The sequence below is a fragment of the Mauremys reevesii genome, linkage group 23 (genome assembly GCF_016161935.1).
Source record: "Mauremys reevesii isolate NIE-2019 linkage group 23, ASM1616193v1, whole genome shotgun sequence".
NCBI classification, from domain to species: Eukaryota; Metazoa; Chordata; order Testudines; family Geoemydidae; genus Mauremys; species Mauremys reevesii.
Window position 1 is genome coordinate 18,807,709 of NC_052645.1, and position 18,210 is coordinate 18,825,918.

General features: G+C 44.5%; 1 protein-coding gene across 1 annotated transcript in view; it reads right to left on the minus strand.

The window, feature by feature from the left end:
- Positions 1-18,210, minus strand: part of CSMD2 (CUB and Sushi multiple domains 2) — a 607,094-nt gene that overhangs the window by 153,180 nt on the left and 435,704 nt on the right. The window contains exons 23-26 of the mRNA XM_039511298.1: positions 17,541-17,710; positions 13,548-13,704; positions 12,616-12,807; positions 9,563-9,689 (exon numbers count right to left, since the gene is read on the minus strand). Of these exons, the coding sequence (XP_039367232.1) occupies positions 9,563-9,689; positions 12,616-12,807; positions 13,548-13,704; positions 17,541-17,710 (646 nt within the window). The remainder of the gene's footprint in view (positions 1-9,562; positions 9,690-12,615; positions 12,808-13,547; positions 13,705-17,540; positions 17,711-18,210) is intronic.

An 18,210-nucleotide genomic window follows, 5' to 3' on the forward strand; every position in this document is an offset into this window, starting at 1 on the left:
GTTTTGGAACAAATTGATAAACTAAACAGTAATAAGTCACCAGGACCAGATGGTATTCACCCAAGAGTTCTGAAGGAACTCAAATGTGAAATTGCAGCATTACTGTCATCTGTAGCCCACTATTTAAATCAGCTTCTGTACCAAATGACTGGAGGATAGCTAACGTGATGCAAATTTTTAATAAGGGCTCCAGAGGTGATCCGAGCAATTACCAGCCGGTAAGCCTAACTTCAGTACTGGGCAACTTGGTTGAAACTATACTAACAAACAAAATTGTCAGACACATAGATCAATGTAATTTGTTGGGGAATAGTCAACATGATTTCTGTAAAGGGAAATTATGCCTCACCAATTGACCAGAATCCTTTGAGGGAGTCAACAAGCATGTGGACAAGGGGGATGCAGTGGTTATAGTGTATTTAGATTTTCAGAAAGCCTTTGACAAGGTCCCTCACCAAAGGCTCTTAAGCAAAGTAAGTAGTCATGGGATAAGAGGGAAGGTTCTCTCATGGATTGGTTAAAAGGTAGGAAACAAAGGTAGGAATAAATGGTCAGTTTTCAGAATGGAGAGAGGTAAATAGTGGTGTCCCCCAGAGGTCTGTACTGGGCCCAGTCCTATTCAACATATTCATAAATGATCTGAAAAAAGGGGTAAACAGTGAGGTGACAAAATGTTGCAGATGATACAAAATTACTCAAGATAGTTAAGTCCAAAGCAGACCTACAAAAGGATCTTTCAAAACTGGGTGACTGGGCAACAAAATGGCAGATGAAATCCAATGTTGATAAATGCAAAGTGGAAAATATAATCTCAATGATACATGTAAAATGATGGGGTCTAAATTAACTGTTACCACTCAGGAAGGAGATCTTGGAGTCGTTCTCTGAAAACATCCACTCAATGTGCAGCCACAGTCAAAAAAGTGAACAGAATGTTTGGGCATCATTAAGAAAGGGATAGATAAGACGACAGAAAATATCATACTGCCTTTATATAAATCTATGGTACACCCACATCTTGAATACTGTGTGCAGATGTAGTCACGCCATCTCAAAAAAGATACATTGGACTTGGAAAAGTTTCAGAAAAGGGCAACAAAAATGATTAGGGGTATGGAACGGCTGCCGTATGAGGATAGATTAACAAGACTGGGACTTTGCAGCTTGGAAAAGAGACGACTAAGGGGGGATATGATAGAGGTCTATAAAATCATGACTGATGTGGAGAAAGTAAATAAAGAAGTGTTGTTTACTCCTTCTCATAACACAAGAACTAGGGATCTCCAAATGAAATTAATAGGCAGCAGGTTTAAAACAAATAAAAGGAAGTATTTTTTTTACACAACACACAGCCAACCTGTGGAACGCCTTGCTAGAGGATGTTGTGAAGGCCAAGACTATAATAGGGTTCAAGAAAGAACTAGATACATTCATGGAGGATAGGTCCATCAATGGCTATTAGCCAGGCTGGGCAGGGATGGTGTCCCTAGCCTCTGTTTGCCAGAAGCTGGCAATGGGCGACAAGGGATGGATCACTTGATGATTACCTATTCTGTTCATTCCCTCTGGGGCACCTGGCATTGGCCCACTGTCGGAAGACAGGACACTGGGCTAGATGGACCTTTGGTCTGACCCAGTATAGCCATTTAATTGCCTGGTTTTCATTGCCTCATCATCACCGGGGAAAACACTGCATGACACAATGAAATCAGGCTAAAACTGGACTAACTCTCTAGACATACCATTCTATGTGCTGTGCTGAGGAAACCTCTATAAATAAAACAATCAGATAGTGGGCTTAAAACCTTGGCCAAGAGTCTACTGAAGAAAACACAGAAACGTTAACTGTTTTCCCATTTATCCAGAACAATAATAAACAAATAAGGTAGAACAGAATCCCCACAAAAAACAGTTAAAAAAACCAAAACCCAAAACAAAACCAACCAAACAAAAACCCCTGCAATGTACTCAGCAAGGAAATGAACTCCACAGAATCAGACAGCAGCCAAAAGAGCTGAATCATAAATCTATCTAAGCAGAGACCTTGGGCAAAGAGAAAAAAAAACAGACAGACTCAGGCAAAATAAGAATGGATTACACTGGAATCACGCTCAGATATCTCAGTGCAATAGCGTTTGCTTCAGGGCTAACTTACTAGCAATGAAAACTCATCAGTGAATTCACAGGAGCAATTGGAACACAGAGCGGATGGAAAGACACGTGTAAGGAAGTGGCGGAGGGGAGGAGGAGGGAGAGTATAGCAAGGGAAGCCTTGGGAATTCCTATAAACATCTTGCCCCACCAGCTGTTAAAGGAAAACCCCAACAAGCTCTCAAATTACTGGGATTGGTGCCTTACTTCCTAATGGAGCTTTAAGAAGCGACTCACAAACGATCAACCATTAAGCAGGGAGCCATCAAGATGACAACCTGATGATGTAATGACAAGGGACAGGCTGACCAATGATTGCAGCGTCTAGGACCAGTAGTCATGGACTCCTTTGCACTAGGCATAGTACAAACCCAGAACAAAGAGGCAGTCCCTGCCGTTAAGAGCTTCCGATCTAAGGATAAGACAAGAGGGGGGTTGGTTTGTGCATCCGTCAGGGATAGCTGAAGTTATGTATTAATTTAAAAGACTAGGCACCTTTGGGAACAATCAATCTACTCAACAGGGGCTCATGTAACGTCATGACTTTACTTTCCTTACCATCACTCTCCCTTCCCTGTGCCCCGAAGGGCTGGCAGTGTCATTTACGCAGGACACAACAAATAGGTGTAGCAAGCGATAGGGAGGACAATTGTCTTTGCATTCTGACAATCTCTAATAGATGTATTCAATTGCAGCTAAAAGCAAGTGAGGCAGTGGTTCTATGTATAAACCACAGTACAGTTGTCTCCTGCTTAGGGGAAGGAGGTGGAAGGTAGCACTTCTGGGTCCTATCCCTAGCGCTGCCACTGACTTGCTGTGTGAACTTGGAGGAGTCACGTAGGCCCAGGTTTTCAAAAAGTGCCCAGTTAGTTTAGCAAACCCAATTTGAGGCACCCAGGGCCTGACTTCCAAAGGGTGCTCCGCACCCACAGCTCGCACTACCTTCACGGGAAGAGGTGGGAGGTCAGCGACACTGAAAGTCAGTCTGTAAACACCTCCGGTTGGACACCCCAGAACTGAAGCACCTCAAATTACAGAGTGCTATTGCAAACTTGGGCCTTATCCTCTAGGTACATCAATATTCTCAGCTGGAGAATGGCATTCATAATCAACTAGCCTCCAGTCAGGTAGATAAATCCCACTGATAAGGGGCCTTGAGATCTTCAGATGAACGCCACCAAAGAGCACAGAATTATTACACCAGCTACCTCCTTCTTTCTCTCAACCACTGTTGTTAATGAATACAAGCCAGTGAAAACTATGGAGCCCTGAGAGCAGGCAGGTGTTTGCCTCCTTGAGCAACAACTCCAGGAGCCACCCTTTCTGCTCCAAGCCTCTCCCAAGTGCTCTCTGAACCCTGGATAAAACGGGCAGAAGAATATGCCATACACAGAGAAAAACTGGCTTTTGCTTCTAGGTATATAAGGCAGCCATGATTAGAAATGCAGGTCAAGAGGCTTTCCACACCAGAGTGACATAACTCCTCTAAAGAACAAGTGAAACATGCTGTACTCTATTACCCAAATGCCTGAAAGCATTAAGGGATTCTTAAGAGGGTGCAGAATGGCGGAAAATTGCCCTGGGTGCTCACTCAACGAGAAGGAGAGAAAAATCTCATCTGTAGCTGCTGCAACGGGGACGCACTTTTAAATGGAAACGGCAGGAACCCGAGCAAACATGATGGGAAGAAGTAATGATGTGACAAGGTGGGTCTAACATTAAAACTAACCCCTTCCCCTAACCACAGGGGAAGTCCCAGAGGGAAATCCAGCCCTGCTCATGGGTGAGACCTGCCTGAAATGGAAGAGGGGCACTCCTGCAGGACAGAGATAGATGGGGTTCAACTCCTGTCTCTGCCATGGGCTCCTTAGATGACCTTTGGCATGTCCCCAATCTCTCTGTGCCTCTGACTCCCACTATAAAATGGGGATAGTGATACAGCCTGTTTCCCCACTTCTGTCTGCTTAGACGGTAAGGTCTTTGAAGCAGACACTTCCCCTTAGTAGGTGTACGTGCAGCACCTAGCGCAGTGATATCCCTGATCTGGCTTTCAGCCTTTATGCATTACTAGAATACAAATAATGATACTGAGCCAACACCTACACTGACTGCAGCCATCAGGGTTTTCCATTTATGTCTCCCATTCGAGCATCGGCCCTGCCCAATTCCGCTCAGTTTTCACAACACAAAATCAGGTCCTGAACTGGCTAAGAAGCAGAATGATTGTAATGCTAATGATTTATAGCCCATCAGCCAAAGGTTCAAGCCTCTGTTTAAGACTAGGACCTTCAGACTCAGTAGTTCGGGGCTCCTCTTAACCCCCTGAAAGTGCCATACCAACAAAATAAGAACTGCTCAAATTCTGTGCCCCCAGAAGTCTCCAGTGAAGCCGATCCAAGCATCCAAATATTTCTACTCCTATTTTTAGATGAGACTTTGAAAAATGGACCTGTCAGTACGGTGCCATTCATTAGGCCAGGGTTAGCAATAACAATAAACTCTCTTACAACCCCGAGATGGCTGCTAAACAATAAACCACCACTGAATCAGCATATTCCCAGACTGTTCTTGGGCATACAAACAGATGTCGGAAGCAAGTTTCATTTGTCTTACAATGTCCCTCCCCCTCCCCCTCCACACCACTTTACTGGAGCTAAAGACATTTTAGCTGCAATTTTATGGTGGGGGAGATGGTTAATCCCCTTTTGAAGTGAACCCCTTTTAACATTTGTAGCAATAATGGACATTCCATTTTCGATTTTCCTCCTTTTCTTCTCTCCCCCCGCCCCCCCCCCCGCCTTGCCAAGAGATACAGCTTTATTCAAAAAGCTTTGGTGATTAATTTTAATGGAAGTTATAAATGAGAGCTTTATACAATTGTATCATGCATGAAGAGGATTATTATTCTGACAGATTACCATAAAAATGAAATTGATGGAAATTCGCTCTCCCAACACACCAAAATTCATCTGCTCTGTTTCAACTGCACAAAAACCAGATGTTCAGAGGAACAGAAGAGGGGGCTTAATCTCTGGTGAAAGGAAGGGTCTCAATTTGTATTGTCACCTGGCATAATTTCATTCCATTCTTGAGCTCTTCCAAACCATTGGTCTGATCCTACAAATATTAGCATATTCATGTATTGCCATTGAAGTGGATAGGGATAGGTGTGGGAGTCAATTTACTCACAAGCTTTAGTGGAGGCAGGATCAGCCACCATTGCTATGCTCTTTTGGGCTCTGTGCAGGTGAATTATATTCACACCCACTCTACGGTCCCTTTGCACTGTTACAATGGTGTAAAGAGGCCTTGGGATAAATGAAAATCAGATCTCTGGGCTTCCAGGGGACGTCGTGTGGGTGTACAGGTCTGGCAGAGTGAATCCCACTGAAGATAATGGGCCTCAGCGTAGGGTCAAGAATCTGTCTGCATGGATCAGGCTGTAAGACTGGGACCTTATATTTTAATTGTGCATGTTACATGTAGAGCCATAGTCATCTAGGGCATTGTATTTGCCAGTTTATGCTAGCAACACATGCAGTCTTTATTCCATGAATAAATACAGAACTCTGATCTTTTTGATTGTCAAGCCAGTGCCTTCCATGAGTACTAAATTCACATTTATTTTATTTCTCCCTAGACTGATTACCTAATTGGTATCCAGCAATCCAGCAAGAACTACTGTTCCTACTCCTGCAGTTTAATGCCTGCTTCCACCACTGCCAATTTAGAACAAGGACCATGGGTCAGATCATCATTTAAATCAGCAAGAGGTGATGCAAACTAGTGCTATTAATAGTGACAGAGCGTGTACATGTTAATTGGAATATATCAGTTGCAACAAGGATGTGAGTAAGACATCAGTGGAGATAAGCTCAATCAAAAGACATCATTGCCTGATGGAAGCCAAGGAGCGTTAACGATTTGCATGGGATATTACAAAGTCCTTTGCAGGGGGATGAAAAAGAAGAGATTTTTGAGAAATGTTCCTTTGAAAGTCGTCCCCCCCCTTGCATCCATTAAGAGTTCTCATGCTGATTTCTCCAAACCATCCATCACAGAATCAGTTTGAGAAGACTGAAGTAATGCAGGACTTTCTGCATTTAAAAATACTGGACCAAATTCACCCCTAGCATAAAGCCATTGAATAAAAGCATCAAACAGTTCAATGTGATTAACTGACTCTGGTAAAGATCAGATCAGTGCTGCTGTAGCAGGTAGGTTGTGGGTCAGGATAGAGGTGCTGGGACAGAGCAATCTGAGAACACAGGATTGGAACAGTAAGGGATTCTGCAGATCAGTATAGATGCGTTACTGCAGAGCTTTTTATAGTGAGCAACAGCAGTAGGGTGAATAGACGGGCAACAGAAGATCTGGTCAAAATAACAATTTCTCCATTTACTAGCAAAAAATGTATTTGCAAATAGTACTGTAGTTGGTTTTGTATTAAAAGCAGTTGTAGCTGGACTGGAATATCCAGTTAAGTACAGGGCTGTATTGAGGTGGTGTGGCAGGGCTGTGGGGGAATTCAGTACTGGTTTAGGGAAGGAGAAGTTTCCAAAAAGCATGCTGGTAGCTGCACTAAGTCTACGAGCCAGTTCCCCACCTACCTCAGAGCCAAATTCACATACCTTAAAAACTAGAATCCATTACATTGTAAACTGCACTGAAGCAAAGGCAAAGGGGTGGGGGCAAAGCGGGAGGAGGAAACGGTTTCTGGTCTCCATACTCGCCAGATGTTTGCGAACTATTTTGATGCTTCTTTTAGAGAGAATAATTCCCTTTTGTATGTTGCTTTTTATTATTAAAACTAGAAAACAGTGAAGTTATAATAAAAAGATGCCAGGTGTTGCGATCTTATCCTTCCAGCTCCTCCACTCACTGCTCGTATCTGGGGACCCACTCCCTGATTCTTTCTTCATCTAGAGCCGTGTAATTCCACCGACTTCGGATGAGCTATTCCTAATTTATACTGGTGGTGTGAGCGGGAGATGGCTCAAGCCCCTAACTGCCTAGGATATAATCTTGCAGGTGCTTGGATGTCAAATACAAGCCCATTTGGTAGGATAAACCAACTGGAAGCGTGTTGGACTGAACCGGGGAATCTCAGTGCAGTACTCTGGTGGCGAGCCTGTTTTCAACTCTAAAATACATCCCAAGAGGAAACAAAATCAAAGTCTCTTGCACAGCACAAAGACACAGGATTGAAGGCTAACAGATGAAAGTTTAATAAAGCAATAATATCAGACAACAGCGGCAGCAGCAAATTACCTGACCTTCTCCACAGTGTGGCGTGACAGATGTTTCTGACAATAATGTGTGTTTCAGAGACAGGCCATATAGGGGATATAAATTAACCAAAGCCAGAGTGTGTGTGTGTGTGGGGGGGGAATGGTGCCTCTTTTAACCACCCCAGCAGGAGAAGAGCAAGCGTTGGCAGCTCACTTGTGATCCGCAAAGCAGGGCTGCCCAGAGGATTCAGGGGGCCTGGGGCAAAGCAATTTCGGGGGCCCCTTCCATAAAAAAAAGTTGCAATATTATAGAATACTATATTCTCATGGGGGCCCCTGCAGGGCCCGGGGCCTGCAGCAAATTGCCCCACTTGCCCCCCCTCCTGGGCGGCCCTGCCGCAAAGTGAAATAACATTCTGTCTACCCTCTTTAAGTAATTGCTGGCTGGTTTCCAGCATCACAGAAGCAGCAAATGGGAAATAAACAAGCCTATAGTAACCACCATGTCATCCCAGCGTAACAAACAAGACTGCAGAAGAGCACATGGTAACCCAGCCTCCCTACAGCAGAACTACCGGTCACATTTTCAACGCTATCTTGGGGACTTAGATGTCTAATGGGAATTGGACATGCAAATCTGTCGACCAGTTTGGACTTCAGCCAACTTGTAAAAAGAGTTGATAACAGAGAAAATAGATAATATAATAAAGGAGAGAACAAACAGGGCTGAAAACAGAGCAAATAACTGATTTTCCAGCTAAGAGGCCGAACCCTCCTCCCCACCCTCATTTTGTCCAGGTCAAGCCAAAGAATTTTTTATTTTCATTTTTTCTTGCTGAAACAAAAGACTGAAGAGATTTAGTTTGGGGCTGAATGAAACATTTATTTCAGCTTTTTTGTTTCATTTCTGGGTGTCTTCCCCCCACTTTCTTCTTGTTATTTTTTTTCAAAGAAATCTAGCTAAATTTCAAACCAAAACCTTGTTCTGAAAGAAAATGTTTTGATTTTTTTTCTTCATAGTTTCATAGATTCACGTCCAGAAAGGACCATTATGATCATCTAGTCTGACTTTCTGTATAACATGGGCCAGAGAACTTACCCAAAATAATCCTTAGAGCAGATCTTTTAAAAAAACAACACACCTTTAAAATTGTCAGTGATGGAGAAATCACCGTGACCATTGGTAAATTGTTCCAGTGGTTAATTATTCTCCACCAGGGCCGTCCAGAGGATTCCAGGGGCCTGGGGTCTTCGGCAGCGGGGGGCCCTTCCGTTCCGGGACCCACCGCCGAAGTGCCCAGAAGACCCACGGCGGGGGCCCCCCCGCCGCCGAATTACCGCCGGAGCGGGACCCGCCGCCAAAGTGCAGCCCGGTCTTCGGCGGTAATTTGGTGGCGGGGGCCCCCACCGCGGGTCTTCAGGGCACTTCGGCGGCGGGTTCTGGAAGGGAAGGGCCCCCCCGCCGCCGAATTACCGCCGAAGACCGAGCTGAACTTCAGCGGTGGATCCCACTTCGGCGGTAATTCGCCGGCGGGGGGTCCTTCCACCACGGAGCGGAAGGACCCCCCGCCGGCAAAGACCGGGAGCAGAAGAAGCTCCTGCGCCCGGCCCCGCAAGCGTTTTCCGGCCCCCCCGGAGCGAGTGAAGGACCCCGCTCCAGGGGCCCCGAAAAACTCTCGTGGGGGCCCCTGTGGGGCCCGGGGCAAATTGCCCCTCTTGCCCCCCCTCTGGGTGGCCCTGTTCTCCACATTAAAAATGTACGGCTTATTTCCAGTCTGAACTTGTCTAGCTTCAGCTTCCAGCCATTGGATCATGTTAGACCTTTCTCTGCTAGATTGAAGAGGCCATTATTAAATATTTGTTTCCCATGTAGATACTTACAGACTGTCATCAAGTCACCCCTTAGCCTTCTCTTTGTTAAGCTAAAGAGATTGAGCTCTTTGAGTCATCACTATTACTACTATTTCTTTTTTTGGCCAAAACTATATACCAGATTTGACCCAAATTCACATATAATTTCTGTCAACCCAAAACTGCATTTTTAGCAAATAAACGATTCATCCAAAAAGTTTCACTCAGCTCTGCCGGCAGAAGAATGCAGTAAACCAAAGCCTCACCACAGAAGAGCTATGAGTAAAAACAAGCAGCAAAACAGCCCCTATATTTGGCCCCCAACTCACCCTATTGTGCAACCAGCTTCTGCCTCGATTGTCCAAATGCAGTTGAGGTTGTGATCATAGGGTGTTGGGTATCCTGGAGACAATATCCGTCCTGATGACTCTCCTCTGATAGTGCCTCCACACTCCGCTGAAAAAAAACAACATATGCAGTGGTTAGGAAAAGATTCTTGATGTTTTGCAGTTATATACATCCAACAATCCTTAACACAGCTCACACACAAAGGATGGTGTACAGATCATAGAATTGGAAGGGACCTCATCTAGTCCAACCCCCTGCTCAAAGCAGGATCAATCCCCAGACAGATTTTTACCCCAGTTCCCTAAATGACCCCCTCAAGGACTGAACTCATAATTCTGGGTTTAGCAAGCCAATGCTCAAACCACTGACCTATCCCCCCCCATGGGGTAATCTTTTATCACTAATGTAACTAATCACAGGTGCAAATATCAGTCTATACTACAGAGCTTGGCAGTTCCTAGGCAGTAATATCTCTTTTCTCTTAGAGAGATTCTCAACCGTGTTATACTAAAGCTAATGAGACTCACCTCATCTGGCTTGCAGGATGAGTCAGCAGAATAGCTCTGCACCTCTCTGCAGGACAGGTTCCTACAACCTGATGTGACCTCACAGCAGACCAAAGATTCTTTCATCCCCCTTTGGCTTCACAGTGCACAAGTTTAGAGCTTATTAGCATTCAGCTTTCTTTAATTCAAACTTTGTGGGGTAATTTGAGAAAGCATAATACCTTTGCCATGCATATGCAAAAATCTTTAATAATTCACAAGCATAATAAAGCCTACATACCTGCTTAGTTGGCTTACAATGAACATAGTGCCCCCTCCTTAAGGTGTTTTGTTAAACATTTGTTAAAATTCTATGAATTTACACACACACACACACACACACACACACACACACGGAGCAGACAATGAAAGGTTCAGCTGATTATAAAAATGTGGCCATCTAATTTTAGCAGCCAGAGCTAAAGTTCAGTATAAGATCATTGCATCAATTGAAGCCAGTTTGTTTTTGACCCAACTCCTAGTGTGTCATTTCTGAGCTTGAAAATAACCCACCAGTTGTTGAGACCTTCCTATGGAACGGTGCTCCAAGAGATTTCATCACACACTGGAAATACAGGTTAATTGTGCAGTTATCAGTTAACAGGATATTAGGGCTGAGCTGATCATCACTGAATCATAGTAATTAGAGGTGGAAAAAAAATCTATTGGATATTCTAGTCAATATTACATGCTTCTTACCGTATATTTCTTAATGCGTTGTCCAGCCTAGTTTTAAATGTCTACAACAGTTTTAACTACTATAATTTCCAGCTGAGTTATCTTCAGTTACTGTGCAATAACTTTCAGAGTAACTATGCAGTCAGTTGTGACGCTACTGTATATCTTCTTTATTGGCAGATGGGGATATAAATCTTTCCATTAAAAAGGGGTCTCCTATTTTATCATGTTTCTTGTTTCACTAGTTTGCCATGATTGTCCACACACACACACACACCCCTACCTGTTTGTGGGTCTTAAATACTTTTATTTATTGTTTCCAAGGTCGGGGGGAGAAAGAGAGAGAGAGCATGCATGCACACACAAAATTTTGTTGCACACAGTTTGGTCTATACTCCATGTGGATGTTAAAGATCAAAACACCTGGTTCACGAAGATGATGCTGATGACGACAAGCAACCAACTTTCTTTACTTGGAGTCAAAATGACGCCTTGTATTTGACAGATTGGAGGCGTTTTCTTCCCACAATGGACTTTCTGGGCTTAACTTTCCATTTCATCAGGTGAGGATTCTCTCAGCTTTGGCCTAAGCTTGTGCCTACTGAAGCCAAATGGGAGTTTTACCACCAATGAGAATTTAGCATGAATCAAAGAAGAGTTAAGCCAATGCTGAAGGGTTCTGAGGGTCAACATTTTGATAGCTCTCCTTAATTGCATGCAGTGTATTTGCAAGCACAAAGACCACAACTTGTCCATGGACATGGACATTGCCTACAGCAAATAAGTGACTGGCTGCCTATCTAAACTAAAGAGCTAACAATGGTTATGTAAAAGGGCTGCTGAGGTTAGTATACACGCATGGAATTAATCAGACACATGCTAATTGTCCACTGACCACTACTTGTATATTGTATCCCTTTCCAACACCGTCCTCCTCCATCTATATACATAATAGGCTCTTCAGCATAGGGGCATTGTCTTCCTATGTGGTCTGTACAGCAGATAATATCGTTTGAGCACTTCAATCTAAACAACAATGATCTGTTTGTGCACACAGCTCTCCATGCTTCATGAGCAAATGGATGCAACTGAAAATATCACAAGAAGCAATAAAGTCAATATTGCAAGTGAATTTTAAGAATTCTCCTCGAAAATTTAGCCCACGGGGGTCGTTTTCTCATTTTGGATACTAAAGTTTTAATTTCAGACTCATCTAGGCAAGAGTGTACTGCTCTTGTGGGGTAAGGAGGAGAATGGACCACTTGGGAGTTGTGGAGAGGAGGTAAATTAGGTGAGTTAATGCAACAGAGTTAAAACCGCTGAGAGTCTGGGATTAAATCCTGTGTAGCTCTCAAATTAAAGTTATTTTGGACTTTGAAATTTAGATCTCTACTGATGTCTGCCATCATCGGCAATCACCCCTCAGCTTAGCACGTTTAAGAGAGGACAAAGGCCGGAACAACAGGAGCGATGCAGATGAGGAATGAAGGACATTAGCAGAGCTGTGCTGAAGGGACCAGAGCTTGAAGATGACAGCAAGGGGTGTCAGGACTGGGGCACATTAAACAGGGGGGTGTTTGTGGAACACACGCTCAGCCCAGTCCTCTCAATCTATAGTCACAACACGAACACAGAGATGTCTGATAAAAGGACGTGTGGACAGGGCTCTCCAGTGCTGTCTCTGTTAGTGTAGATGGGTGTGATCAGCATGACTCCATCTCGGGCTGGTGGACTGTCTAGGCAGGCCAAAGGGGCATTTGGGATGGGAGATACAAACAGAGCACTTAGCTGAGAAATGACAGCGGTCGTACCTACGCACACCGGCAGCGGTTGGTCCCAAGCTCTGCGTTCTCCTGTCAAACAGACCAGCGCCCTGCTGCCTCGTAACGTATAGCCAGGGTCACAGTTAAAGGACACAGAGCTGCCTGCAAAGTGCCCTTCGTCACGGACCTTGTAGCCAAACTGTGGGATGCCGGGGTCCTCGCACTTAATGAGCTCAAAACCTGGAACCAGAGACGAGGAAGCTGTTTTCATCAGATATTTAACCGTCCGGTGCGCGAATAAGTGGGAAGATAATAAAACAGTTACTGCTTTTCCCAGGTCACCAGGTGTGAGAATTTTCTTCTCCTAATGTGGATCTTAAGGCTAGGGAGAGAGAAGGAATGTTCAATGAACCATGGTCTTGTGATTAAGACACTGGGCTGGGAATCTAGAGATTTCAGTGCCTAACTTTGTCAGACTTTCTGTGTGACTGCTGGCAAGTTCCCCAGGCCTTGTCTCCACTAGAAAGGGTTTGCTAGTATAACCATCCCCATACAGCTATACTGGTACATCTTCCTCGTGGAGATGCAGCTTATACCAGTTCCATGAATGGAATAAGTTATACTGGCCAAAGGACTTGTTACTAGTATAATTCCATCTACGCTAGGGATGACTTTGTCACACTTCTAACTGACATGGCTATGCCAGTAAAATGTTTAAGCGTAAACCAGGGCTTAATCTCTTTGTCTCTCAACTCTCCATCTGCAACATGAAGATAAGAATGCTTCTTCTCTGCCACACTTTCTCTGTGACGTCTATTTAGGCTACTGGCTCTTTAGGGCAAGGATTGTCTCTCAGTATGCGTTTGTACAGCGCCTAGCGCAATGGGACCTTGGTCTCAGTTGGAGCCTCTCAGCGCAATAAGAAATAACAATGACAGTTCGGATTTGTCGTCTCATGAGCAAGCAGGCCTGTGACTTACTAGAAAACTGTAGCTCAAAGCCTTTGCTCGTGTTCTCGCTGTTGGAGATAAATTCAAGCCACATGCTGCTGGAGGTGCTGTTGATACTGGTGCCCAGCATCTCAGTGTGGCTGAAGGAGCCCAGCAGGCGAGCAGAGTTGTTGTTACCATCATAGACCTGGAAGATTAAAAAAAAAAGAAGAAAGAAAACATTGTATATTTGGTTCTTCAGGGGGCTAGCCACTAGAGGGGGACAGAGAGCCACCCGGTGTGATCACGGTGGCACCCGTTTAATCATTGATCACGCTAATGAGAACATCCACAAGGATGCCTGTCACTGGGCTATTGACTGATGGGCCAGACTGACTGGACCACCCAGAAATGGGAAGGAATGGAATGAGGGGAGGAAGCTGGGGAACGCAGCTCTTCTTAAAAAGGGGTGCATCAGTATGTATTTTATCACCGTCTACACACCCATTCACTTTTAGGTCCATTTCCCCACAAGTTCTCCTTCCAGGCTCTGTGAGTCCGAAGTGTGTGCAAAATCTCTCTTTTCTCCCTGGTTAGTCCAATGTCTGTATAAGAAGCAGGCCTCAGCCTGTGCCCAAAACTCTCCCAAATTCAGCATCTTCTTTCCAAGGTGTTGATTCTCCCCACACACTGATCTGGTGCTGTCTTTACAGATGCCCTCTGAGATGCTCACCCCACTGATGTTCCTACAGCAGCACACCCTTGAGCATTAGCCTACTAAACCCAGGGCTGTGAGTTCAATCCTTGAGGGGGCCATTTAGGGAACTTGGGTAAAAAAATCTGTCTGGGGATTGGTCCTGCTTTGAGCAGGGGGTTGGACTAGATGACCTCCTGAGGTCCCTTCCAACCCTAATATTCTATGATCCTGTGTGTCATTTTCAGGAGTAGATCACCAGCTCCAGCTGCTTCCTCACCCCCCAAACCATGTAAGAGTTCTTTCTGTCACAGTGACACATCAGTGGTCAATTCTGAGTCTGGTTTTTGTGATTGGGGTCACCCGTGTAGTAGGAACTGGACTGAAACCACCAAATATTTTCACTTAGGCCATCACATTGTCTACATTTCAAGTGCTACAGCGCCGGTAGCGCTTCAGTGTAGACACGCCTTATGTAGATGAGAGGGATTCTCCCATCAGTATAGGTAACCCACCTCCTCAAGAGGTGGTAGCTGAGCTGATGGAAGAATTCTTCTGTCGACCTAGCGCTGTCTACATAGAGACTTAGCTCCACCACCCACAGGTGTGGATTTTTCACAACCCTGAGCAACGTAGTTAAACCGACCTACTTTTCTAGGGCAGATTAGGCCTTAGTCTCACTGTGCCTCATTTTCAGACCCGTAAATGAGGAGAGAAATATTTCCCTACTCACAAGGTGTTGTGAGGATAAATACATTCAAGGTTACGAGGCGCTCAGATCCCACGGTAACGGGGGCCATATAAGCACGACAGAGAGATTAATGAAACATTTACATTTCCTGCTCTGACCGGAACGTTCCTCCCAGTCCAGGGTATTTCAATGGAGTTTAACATTGCCCAAATCTTTCTCTTTCCAGCATACGAGCGCTAGTCAGTAGGAAGCTGATGTCAGTCCACGTTAGGTTAGGCCAACATTCCAACAACCTAATCCTGCTTCGCACTAGGAGGAAATCGCTCTCTTTCCAGCGAATCTGTGGATAGCGTGTCAGGGGATTCAGCCCACCTCACACCGAATAAATACAACACTCAAATAAGGACAGATGTTTTCCTGGGAGATGGCTTAGCCCAGTAGCACGGAGCTTGTAATAATGCTCCCTACAAAAGGCAGTTCTTTGTGGTTAACATAACACAGCCTAGATTTGTCTCCCTCTATACGAGTGCGGAAACTTGTAAACACAGATGAATATAATACTGGGCCCTGCACTGCTGAAGAGCTCGGCTCTGGCATTTTATGTTTAAACAATCTTTTTTTTTCCCTTTGGCAAATCAGCCTTGACACTTAGACACACAAAAATAATTCAAAGACCCTCGCACATCCTCCAGGTTCATACTTGCTGCTTTACAATGATGGGGATAAGAATGGAAGTTTGGCTTCAGGGAGTGACCCCTTGGCGTTCCAGCAAAGCTCTGAAACGGAGTCATTTTTCCCTCTATTAATGGATGTTTCTAAACATTTCTGCACATCATGCAGTGTCTGCTGCTCTGTGGGGTGTCTGAAGCTGCCAGATTAGAGCCCCATCTCTATCTATCCACCATAAGACACAAAATATTTTCCTTTTTTTTAGTGGGGAAAAACAGCCTCTTAGCTGGTCTGTGCAGATATTTCCATGACCTTTTATCAATCTAAACAGCACACTGCATCATTTACATAAAAGACTGAGACCTCTCCCCACCTCTCAGCAAGGACTTGCTAGCAGAAGTTGCAGTGATATTACTATTTTTACAGACTACATACTTTACTTACATGTTTATTAGCAGACTGTGACACATCATGAAACAATGAATACTAAGCTAAAGCGTGCAAGGGGCAGAGAACATTTTGTGGTGTGTTAATGTTGCTTTTATTTATTCTGCGTGCAAAAGACAGCCATGAGCAATGTGTCTCCCAGATAATAGTGAGAACTGGGGAGGTTTGGGTCTACAGAGGCATGTGATACCAGAGCACTGAAAACTAATGCATAGTAGCAACACAAACCGCACAGTGCCCATGGACAGTGGGATGTTGTTTCACAGACATCACACAAATGCACAGTCATTTGCAGCTCTCTCTCTAACCCCAGCGAGGTACCCCAACCCCAGACACTGCTGAGACTCAGTTGCATTTCTTGATCGAGAGTTAAAGGGAGTCTTTCCACTGATTTCAAGGGGCACTGGATCAGGCCCTAAATGATAAGTGATAACTACTGTTTGGCTGGCTGTATAGTGACCCATTTGGAGAGTTAAGTCCAGTTTCCAAGGGGTGGGACAACATGCGCATCTATTTCATTACAAACACCACTACAATGGGCAGCCCTGTTGGCAATCTCGGGCAAATGGTCGAGGACTGAAAGAATGTGAAGGCCAAGCTTCTTCTCCCACCCTCCTGGGGATGGCAGAGGACAGGGCAGAGAGTAGCCTGGCGGAAATCCATATGGCTGATGCCCGTGCCGCACAGTTCAGCTTCCAGTTCCAGCAGCTTTCACCAGCAATGAATGCCCATGAAGACATACAGCAAAGGAGAGTTGGACAGACAGACAATGAAGGGGCTAATCAGCAAAGTCTGAAACTCAAGAAGTTTGGAGGGGTTGGTAAAGCATCCAAAAAAGTCCGGATACCCTAGCTGCATGTCTGAACACCAGACTGGGAGAAAAAAAATTCCTTTAAGTTTTCCCAGTATTAACCAGCCATTAACTTGTTTAATCCACACTGCAAAGACCACTTGGTTAATCTCTTAACACTATGTTTGAATGTCCATATTTAGCCAAAAATTACAGGTAGGTTCCTTGTTTTAGCCAAATGACTTTACCCATCGCTGATGCTGATCCAAATTCAGTAATGCTCTGTTGGGTCTCGGGGTGGGTAGAGGTTGCTAAATCTGCACTACAAGCTTTATGGACACAAATAATGCAAAACTTTTTCTATGCCCAGATGTGCACCACTCTAAATATCTGCCTCATCTCTCTTTACAGATCTTACATTTTATCCCAAAGACTCAAGGCTGTACCACTTCCCAGAGATGCTGCTGACACAACAGACTGTGGGCAGGGACTGTCCCTTTGTTTTGTGTCTGTACAGCCCCTAGCACAATGGGCTCTGGCCCATGAGCAGGGTTTCTGGGTGCTGCCATGACACAAATGATAGCAATCATTAACACACTTCAAGATAACTGTGGATTTTGCTTGATGAAGGGGTGTGTTTCAGGGTAATCGGCTAACCCAGAAGGAAATGTTCAGAATGATATTTGTCTTTTACAAGTGTCTCCTTCAATTCTCCCAAGTGTTACTTTCCAACAGAGGAGAGAGAGGCATTACCTTGAGAACATCTCCAGACTCCAGTTCAAAAGTCCTGGCTTTCAGCTGGATTCCCTTTCCTGGCTGGGTCTGGATGGAGTAGATGCATTCATGGTTGTTATTGTAGTTTATTGGATAGTTGGGGGACAACAGAACCCCTTGAGTTCCAGTTACCGATGAGCCACATTCAGCTGTGGGAAGACACAAAGGAACATTTTAATAACCAGATGGAAAGACTCGCAATATGGTTCACTCGTACAATGATATCTGAATCCCTGCATGTTTGTGTGGTCCCTTACACACACCCCAAATCCACATTGCCTTCAAGTGCAGCAATGAGCAGGGCTGAGCGTACAGTGTTTAGAAAATTCTGCAAATATTCAGATTAAAAAATTAATCCTAATACGACGGTGTATGGTCTATGAACATTCAAAGTGCTGAGTTTACTAGCACAGCTATTTGCAAAAAGAAAAAATATAACAGTTTAAGTGTGGATGTACCATTACCCACTGAGGCCCCGATTCAGGAAAGTACCTATGCACCTGCCTAACTCTGAAATCAACAGGACTTAAGCACATGCTTAAATGCTTTCCTGAATCAGGGCCTGAAAGAACATTTTGAAGTGCATATTACATTGTGCTATTCAACCATTTGCCTGTGTGCTTCTACAAGTCACCCGACACAAAAAAAA